Source organism: Physeter macrocephalus, chromosome 13 (assembly GCF_002837175.3).
Source record: "Physeter macrocephalus isolate SW-GA chromosome 13, ASM283717v5, whole genome shotgun sequence".
NCBI lineage: Eukaryota > Metazoa > Chordata > Mammalia > Artiodactyla > Physeteridae > Physeter > Physeter macrocephalus.
The window spans coordinates 87303924-87313332 of NC_041226.1; the positions used below are offsets into that span (position 1 = coordinate 87303924).

General features: G+C 60.0%; 1 protein-coding gene across 2 annotated transcripts in view; it reads right to left on the reverse strand.

Annotated features, from left to right (window-relative positions):
- The window catches only part of NCS1 (neuronal calcium sensor 1), a 61787-nt gene that overhangs the window by 37137 nt on the left and 15241 nt on the right, over positions 1 to 9409 (reverse strand). The window contains exons 1-2 of one of the 2 annotated variants that reach the window (XM_028497502.2): positions 7106 to 7317; positions 725 to 749 (exon numbers count right to left, since the gene is read on the reverse strand). In XM_028497502.2, the coding sequence (XP_028353303.1) occupies positions 725 to 749; positions 7106 to 7265 (185 nt within the window). In that variant the 5' untranslated portion in view covers positions 7266 to 7317. Of the gene's footprint in view, positions 1 to 724; positions 750 to 7105; positions 7318 to 9409 lie in introns of those variants that run through there. The other variant, XM_024126307.3, reaches the window with a different exon arrangement.

A 9409-nucleotide genomic window follows, 5' to 3' on the forward strand; every position in this document is an offset into this window, starting at 1 on the left:
TTTCTGGAAGGTCTCCAAGCTCGCCTCCTCGCTCACCTACTCCCAACTCACGTTCACCTTACCACGTGTGAGTCTCCCCTGTCTGCTCCACATTCCACAATGACAGACAGTATACCACTCTCCCCTCTCTGCCCCAGGGCAGGCATAACTAATCCATTCCAGACCTTCCAGGCATTAATGATGCTATACTTTCCGTTTGCTCCATGATATACAGCCTCAGAATCCTTCTTAACACAGCACTCCAGGCAGCTACTATGGATTGATTAGAGCTGGCATCCAAAAAGAAACCTATCTGCCATCCTTGATCCACTCTAATCAATCACTTTATAGACAGGGTGGCTGAACTCTAGAGAAGAGACTTCTCAAGGCCACGGGATGATTTAGTGACAAAGCTGGGCCTGGGATCCAGTCTCCTGACTTGTTTCTGGTCCAAACCCCTCCCTTGGGTGAGCAGGGTCTGAAATTAACACTGGTGGTCCTTAGAGGTGCCACACAAGGCAAGGAGTCACCCCCACCCCACCCCCATCCCAGTTCAACTGGATCTATGTCAGTCTCCTGTGAACAAAGGAATCTGAACAAAGGCTGCCTGGACTGGTTTGCAGATAAGCGGCTCTCAGAGGGTCCTCCACGTGCCGCTGTCCCGGGCAGCTGGACTGCCGTCTCATCAGCACAAAGCCAACACCCCCTCTCCCACCCAGCGGTTTGGGGAAAAGCAGCTACTCACCACTGCTGGACCTCCTTCTCAGTAACTGCAAAAGAAAACAAAAAGTGGCCTTTTAGCTCAGGAAGGTGTCCTAGGGGACAGACAGACACAGGGGAGCCTCCTTCCTGCCCTCCCCACCCCGGCCCACAGCCAGTCTGCCCAAGTCTGGACACCAGCCAGCTCTGAACAAGAAGGTGCCTGCAACTCCCACCCCGCCCGGTGAACAGTCCCAGTCAGGAGCTCTGTGTCTAACCCCGCAGGGGACGACACTGGCCCATCCCCTCCAGATGCCCACTGCACTGCCTGGAGGACGGCCGAGATCAGCCTCTTGCGGGCAGGGGCTGGCCTCTCCCTGCAGTGCTGGGCTGGGCAGGCAGGATTATTGTGATAATTCCTCCCCGTCTCGCATCCCTGGGGACAGGACGGTCACAGAAGTCACTGGCCTCCCCAGGCTCTCAGCTGCCCTGCCTGCACATGGGGGGCCCGGGCAGAAAGGCTGAGCCCCCTCCTCGGCCCTGGCAGCACCCAGCACCTTCCCCTCCTCCACCCATCCTTCCAGCCCCTCAGAGCCATCAGTCCCGGGTTCTTTTTACAGGCAAGACGAGAACAGAACGGTGAACCAAAAGCTAGAATGAGCCATGTAAAGTAGCTGAACCTCCAGCCAAGCCCAAATAGTCATTCTTTATTGAATCATGAAACAAACCAAAAAATGTTGTTTTTATGAAAAGTACTGAATCGGTTCAGGTTGGAACAAAACCAGTAATTTCGCTCAAATCACTGAACAAGAACATCTAACCACCTCTAAGGCCTCGCTCATCCTCGGGGCAGAGGGGGCGGGGAGTGACTTTGGGAGAGCGCCTCCAGCTCCCCACGCCTCAGTTTCCTCGTTTGTAAAGTGGGAATGATAGTACCTGCCACACGAGCTGGCCTGGGAATGCAATCAGAACAGGTGTGAAAACTCCTGAATGCCCAGCACAGGGCCTGGCACTCGGATGTGCTCAATACAGGCCTGTAGAATGAATGAATGAATGAAAGAGCGAATGGACAGGAAGGGGGGTGTTGGGTGCAGGTCAGGTGGATAAAGGAACTGGCATCCCTTCCCAGAGAAGTGAGGAGGGAGGCCCAAGGGGGTCCACCTCACCATTTGTGCCTGATCACACTTGAGGCCCCTTTTCAAAAACTGTTCAAAGCAAGCTCGTAACAGCTGCCAAGCCCTGAGTGCCCACTACGAGCCTCAGCTGCCCTGACAATGCTCCCAGGGAAGCTGTGACTCTGCCCTGGCTGCAAATGGGGAAACTGAGTTACAAAGTGGGCAGGACGTGAAGTGGTGGTGTGAGGGTCTGAACTCAGCCAGGCCCTGGCAGTCAGGCTCCTGGGGCAGGCTGCAAGCTCCTGCCAGGCCCCTTCTCGTCGGCGCTCTCCTCCCACGAGCCCGATCAGACCTGGTGTAAAAAAATGCAATTTTCCAAGAGAGTTTTGGCAGAGGGTAGGGGGTGGGAAGGGAGTCCAGCAGGGGGGTGGAGAGGGAAGTGTCCGTGGTCTAACTCAGGGTGGGCTGCCCTACACCTGCCACCCACACCTGGCAGTGAAGGGCAGCAGGGGTTTAGGGGCTGATGCTTAAAGACCCAAGCTGGAGACACAGGAATCCCACCATAGCACAGCTGGCAGCTTAGGGGCTTATACTCTGGAGCCAGACTGGACGGCCTGAGTTTAAACCTAGCACCACAGCTTCCTAGCTGTGTGTCCTTGGGCTAAGTACGTCCCTTCTCTGAGCCTCAGTTTCCTCATCTGTCAAATGGGCTTGTTGTGAAGATTAAAGTGCTTGGTGTTCTTCACGGGCATGAGACTCCCACAGGTAGGTGTGATCCCATTTTCCCAATGAGGAGACTGAGGCTCAGGCAGGTCTGCTTACTTGCCCGAAGTCACCCAAGGTGACTGGGTGGGGCCAGGGGCCAGGGGCCAGGACTGTGCCTCCAGAACCCAGGATGGATGTTCAAGTGGATGCCTGCCCCCCCGCCCACCTTGAGTAAGCCAATGAGCTGCATGACCTTGTATGACCTTGGCGTCATGTGATATAAACGGCAGGAGCCGGGTAGCAAGGGCTCAGGCGGCTGGTCCACTGCTGACTTTAGGGGAGGCCTCCCAGGGTCAGAGAAGGCTTCCCTGGGATCCCCCAGCTCAGAAGTCCCAACCCTCTCCTGACCACACAACCCCGCCCCGTCCCCCAGCAGCCTTCCCCCAGGGCCTCTCAGCCTCCAGGCTCCCCCGTGCCCCTCACCAGCCCCTGCACCCAACAAGCTCCTAGGATGCAGACATGTTTGGCTGTCCCCTGCGTCATCAGAATGGTCCCATCACAGAACACTGTGTGGTCAGCAGGAAGCCAAGCTGTGAGCTGGGGAGGGGCAGACAGGTGGCTGTGAGCTGGGGAGGGGCAGACAGGCCCTGCCCCGTGCTTTAAGCGAATTAACCTTTAGGGAACAGGTATCCCCTGGCACCGTCCCAGGCCCAGCAGCTGCCACTGCTTGACTGCCTGGAGCCTTGGAGGATCTTGGAGGGTCTTGGAGGGGGGCAGGCAGCAGGCAGGTCTCAGGGGGCCTGGTCACCTGCCCCCAGCCCCTCCCCAAAGGTCAGGCAGGCCTGCATCCAAATCCCAGCCCCCCAGGTCTAATCACGAGGATATAACCAGGCAAATGCAGAACGGGGTACATTCTATAAGACAAGTGGCCAGGTTACTGTTATAAGTCAGGGTGCGAAAGGTAAAAAAGGCAGGGGGTTGTTCCAGAACAAAAACCTAAAGAGACAAGGCCATCAGATGCAACTCGCAATGCCTGGATCGGGTCCTGGATCTGGAGCTAAAGACCAGCTACGACGGGGCTGGTGGGGGAAGCTGCCTACAGGCGGGCAGTTGGATGCCCTGATGGACTCACTGTGGGTTTCTTTAGGAGCAGCCACGGTAGGGAGGTTATGTGGGAGAATGTCCTTTTCCTTGGGATGTGCCCTGAAGCACTTAGGGGTGACGATCAGGATGCCTGCAGCCTCTTGCGAAAGGTTCAGAAATACACACACACATATTTAGAAAGAGAGAGGAAGCCAATGTGGCAAAATGCTGACAGCTGGTGAATCTAGATGTGGACACACAGGTGCTCACAGAACTAGTGTCGCTCTTGATCTTTCAAAATAAAAAGCTGGGAGGAAATGTTCATCCTCATCAGCCCACCACCAGTGTGCCCCCCTCACAGAGCCAGAAGGGCCGAGGGTCCCGCCCAGGAGCACGCCCCTAGCAGCTCCAACCACCACAGGCACTAGGAGGGAGGAGGGGACTGAGGGACAGTTATGGGGCCCCTCTGCCTCCGCCCTCCACCCAGATACTAGAGCGACAGGCTCAGGCTCCCAGCTTGGTCCCATCCCCCCGTCTCCCAGAGCCCACATGCGCGCGTGAAATTAACAAGCATCCGCCAAGCACTCGGTGGGTCCAGGCTCAGCACTCGGGGCCCAGCACGAATGAAGGTCATTTTCAGGGCTACTGGCCCCTGCTCTCCTGCCTTCCCCCAGCCCTGGGACCCCCTCAAGCTCCTCTAACTGGTCCCACCTCCAGGCCTTTGTACCTGCTGTTCCTTCCGCCCAGAGGACACGCCCTCGCCTCTGCTACCTGTAACCCCTACGCACACTTCAAGTCCCGGCTGGGGTGTCCCTTTCCTAGGAAGCCCTCCCAAGCCCCCTTTGGGGACTCCCCTCCCGTGTGGGACTCACTGTTTTACATGTAGTCTGTCTTCCCATCAACTGTACAACAGAGGATCAGACCGGGCACTGCCTGCCGGGGCCAAGCCGGGGAAAGGGGGTAACAGGACATCGGTAAAGTAGGGTGGGCCACAGAGAGGGCTCTGGTGGTGTGGTCTTGGGTGAATGACCCCACACCTCTGAGCCTTGGTTTGTTCATCTGTAAAATGGGACAAACGGACTCTCTCTTAGAGGAGGAGGATGGACTTAAAGTGCTTGGTGTGATGTCTGGCACCCAGCGAGCGCTCAATAGAAGCCCTTTTTTTTTCCCCCTCACCTTCCCAGCTGGACGCTAAGCCCCCAGAGGTCAAGGCGCTTCTGCTAGCATCACCCGCAAAGCCCAGCCCACTGTCCCGTTGATTCCCACATGAACAGCAAGCCACTTGGCTGGATTGGGAACACACCCTAAAACATGTTTCTCACAACATGTTTACCTTCACAATTACAACTGGCTTCGGCCAATTTTAAAAACAAGCTGCCTTTCTCCAGCTCGCCCCCGCCTCCAGGCCTGGGGTGCCCAGGCTCATCAGGAAACCAGTATTTAAGACCTGTCTTGATCACTTGTAGACTGGGTTGCTCCAAACAAGTTCCTTAACCTCTCTGAACCTCAGAGTCCTCATCTGAAGGATGGGGTACAAACTCCTACCTGGCAGAGTCATCGGGAGGGCTTCTTGAGGGGTGGATAGAAAATTCCCAGCTTAGCATGGGGCTGAGCTCTACTCCCCTGCTGCTGACCTCCCCCAAGAGCTGGGGGCAGCAGGGCGGGAGGGAGCCTTCTGGGGGCCCAGCCCCTGCCCCCTGCCCAGCCTTCACCCCCCAGTTGTGGCAGGGGTGCCCCCAGGGCCCCCTGTTCCCCTCCACCCACAGAGCCGCGTTCCCGGGCCACCCGCCCCCCCCACCCCCTGGCTCCTCCTCCCTTCCCCGCAGCTCTTGTCTGCCAGGAACGAACACGAGAGCCGGTCCCTGGAGCCCAGGATAAATTTTGATTTCGCTAAAGCAAAATACTTCTCTCCTGATTGAAGCTCAGCTCAAACATGGCGGGCACAGAAAGCAGGGGCTGCGGCCCACAGAGGCGCTGGCGCCAGCAGGAGGGATGGAGGGCACCCTGCGTGCGAGCTCTTGCCCCCCTCCCCAGCCACTGTCCTGCGGGCCCTTTCCACCTCCAGGGGCAGAGGCTGCGTGTCGGCTGTGTCTCCGCCACCCCGACGGCAGGAAAACCATTAGCAAAGGGGCCTCCGGTTTGATTCACACAAAAAGAGAACTGGGGGCTGTCTGGACCTGGCCGCCAGCATCCCCTTGTCACTGAATCCCACCCTCCCGTCAGTCCTGACATCACTGACTGTACACCTTCCAGAAGGGCAGCCCCCCTTGGACAGCTCCTCCCCAGGCCCTAGGCCTCTCCGTCTTTGCTCAGCCTCCAAATATTGGGGTTCTCCAAGTCCCTGCCTCAGTGTCCTCCTCACGTGCTCTCTGGGGGGCGGCGTGTGCACCCTGCACCCCTCCCTCCAGGCTTCTGGCTCCTCTTGACAGCCCAGGGACCCCTCATGCTCCAAGTGGCCCAAAGGGACCCCCATCCCAGACCGGAACTCCCCTCCTGGATCCCCATTCCTGCCCTACCGGCAGTCCCACCCGTCCTGGCTCCCTGGAGAGCACGAGAACACTGTCCAGGGCCGGCCTGGAGTCCCCCACCCCAGCCCAGGGCTGTGCCAGCCTCTTCTCAGCCTCCCACATCCATCCCTCCCTCCCATCTGGTCCCCACCCAGCCGCCGCCAGCATCCCGGATTTGGTCATGTCCCTCCCCCCCAGCAAAGCTTCTTCAGAGAAGGGAGAGAACATGCTGGTGGGCCGGGATGCGGCCCGCTGCCCCACAGCAGCCTGACTCCCCCACTGCAGGGGCGGTGACCCCAGCATCCCCAAGGAGGGGCAGTTGTCTGTAGCAAAGACGGCAGGGCGTGGTGGTCTTGTGGGACGTGGATTCCAGGGCTCTGCCGCCCCCCTCCTGCATGACCTGTCACCTCCCTGGTCTGGGCCTCAGTGTCCCTGTCCCCGAAGGGGGAGAGGGCGCCTGCCGCGGTTCGCGGCAACGCTACCCGGCTGTGCCAGCGCGAAGGGCTGCACCGGGGAGGACAGGGAGGAGCCCGTGGGGTTCCCCCCCACAGGGGCCTGCCACACCGAGGGCTGGGTGAGAGGAGAGCTGCCCTCTCTAATCCCCCAGGAGCCACAAGCTCCCCAGCCCCAAACCACCCCCCACCCCCAGCTGTAACAGACCCACGGGCCACAGCCCCTGAGGTCAGCCAGCGCTGTCGGAGCAGCTTCCAGCAGCCTGTGGAAACGCACTGGTGCCCCTGGGAGGGGCAGGGGACTTCGGGCTGCCTGCCGTGGCCACGCTGCTTCCCCGCTCTGGAGGCTCCTGAGACTTGCAGGCTCCCACGAGGTGACCTGCGGGCAGCAGGTCCATGACGATGGAGACCCACAGGCCCCGAGCCCAGGGAGCAGCCCGTGGACACCGTGAGGGGCGGTGTGGAGACTGGAGGGTGGGCACCCGCCCTGGGCCAGGCAACCTGGGCTGGGTCCCAGACGCACTAACGTGACGGGTGGTCTCGGACGGGGGGCTGGCAGGCTCACGTGTAAAACAGAGTCCTCCAGCAGAGCCGCCGCAGATCAGCTGTAACGTGGTAACACGCACCGGAGCCCGAGCGCCACGGTCGCTGCCGCTGTGATGATCACCCGGCGCCTCTGCCGCGGAGGGAAGAGAGGAGACCCAGCGCCCTCCCCGCCGCCCCATGCCTGTTTTCCATAAATGCCCAGCTGCAGGGGAGCTGGGCCCCAGGCCCGGCCTGAGTTGCATCAGAAAGGAGGCCTGGCCTCCTGCCCAGAATCCCGGGCAGTCTGGGCTGCGCCGGGCGCTGCGGGAGCCCCTCGCGCCGACCCAGAAGAAGCGAGGTGCCCAGAGCCCCAAACCCGACAGCCCTCCGCTTGGGGTGGCAGTGGCCCAGCCTCCCTGGCTCACTATTTCCACCCTCACTGGCTGAGCACCGGCTGGTAGGGGCCCCGCCTGCCTCGCTCACCCGGCACCCTTCTGTGCAGGCTCGCCCGCCAGGACCCAGGACACCAGACTGCCATCCACGGGTAGGTAAGGACCGGACCTGTGAGCCACCACTACAGCTGCCAGCCCTGCACCCAGCCCTTCATACCCAAGATTCCGGAGACCCTCACAAAGCGCCCAGGGTCCCGGGGTACAGAGGGAACCACGTCCACGATCACCCAGCTGACCCGGCTCTGACCACCTCTCGGGCCCTGCTCCGTACCCCCTCACGGTGCCCCCAGCCCCTGCACTAAGAGGGCCCAGGGCGCTGGGGTGGCAGGAGGATGGCTGAGCAGTTCTGGGGCTATTTCATCTGCAGAAGAGCCCCCTGGGGGGTCTGGGGGGAGCTTCAGGCCCATAAGGCCCGACTTCAGGAACCTGGAGTGGATGGTGGGTCCCTGACCACAGAGGGTGGGTTCGGGCTGGGACTGGGCCGGCTGAGCCCCCGGCTCCTGGGACCTGCTCTTCGCCACCCTGAGCTCAGGCCTGGTGGATCTGACCGTGGCCCAAAGAACCTGGACTCTCTCCCGCTGCTGGCCTCTGCAGAGAAGGGTCCACCCACCACGTGGTCGCCGTGTGACCCCGGTCAATGCACTCCCCTCTCTGAGCCATGGTTTCCTCCTCCATGGCAGGGCTGCCGTCAGAGCCAACAAGAGGAGGTTGAAAGCGCTGAGCCCAGCATGTGACAAGTGCTCCACATGGAGACATGGGCTATCATGACGACAGTCAGGGCATTAGAATTAAATGGCAGGGGTCTCACTGCCACTGGGGCAGCAGCGGGACAAGTGGCTGGTGGCGCCAGGCTGTGGGACCCGTGCTAAGCTAGGGAACTTTCCAGGACACAGAAAGGAGCCAAGCCCTCAAGGGAACACGGGTGTGAGAAGCTGCTCAGAGCCACTCAAGTCCCAGTTCAAATCTCCTGTATCCCACTTGGCCCCTCAGGATCCTCCCTGAGCCCCAGACGACTCCATTGGCTGAGCTTTTGGGCTGCATCAGCCCTTCTGCTGAGAGGTAGGGGGTCCCCAACAGCCCACTTCACTGATGAAGAAACTGAGGCTTCACTGAGAGGCAAAGGCACTCGTCCCAGGTCACATGGTCAGTGGCAGAGGAGGGGAGGTGGGAGGTCAGGTCCATCTGACTCTGGAGTCCACACTCAAGAAGGCTTTAGCCTGGCGATGGTCATCCCCAAGAAGCGGGCCGCACACCAAGCACCCCTAAGCCATGGCAAGCCCTCGCCGAGCACCTGCTGCGGGCCAGGCACTGGGGTGCGTGAGACTTGGGGAGCAGCCGGCTCCTGCCCATCCAAGTGCCCCTTGGCGGTACCTCCACTGGAGAGCCAGGCCCCTGGGCTCCATCTTTCTCCTGGATGCTGTGACCCTTGAATCTTTGTGATTCATTTCCCACTCCAAGCCTCAGTTTTCTCATCTGACAAATGGGTTAAGAATGTTCACTTTGGGGCTTCCCCGGTGGCGCAGTGGTTAAGAATCCACCTGCCAATGCAGGGGACACATGTTTAAGCCCTGGTCTGGGAAGATCCCACATGCCACGGAACAACTAAGCCCGTGCATCACAACTACTGAGCCTGCGCCCCAGAGCCCACGAGCTGCAACTACTGAGTCTGCGTGCTGCAACTACCGAAGCCCGTGCGCCTAGAGCCCGTGCTCCGCAACGAGAAGCCACTGCAATGAGAAGCCCGTGCACCGCAATGAAGAATAGCCCCTGCTCGCCACAACTAGAGAAAGCCCGCCCGCCACAACTAGAGAAAGCCCGCGCGCAGCAACGAAGACCCAACGCGGCCAAAAATAAATTAAAAAAAAAAAAAAAAAGAATGTTCACTCTGACAA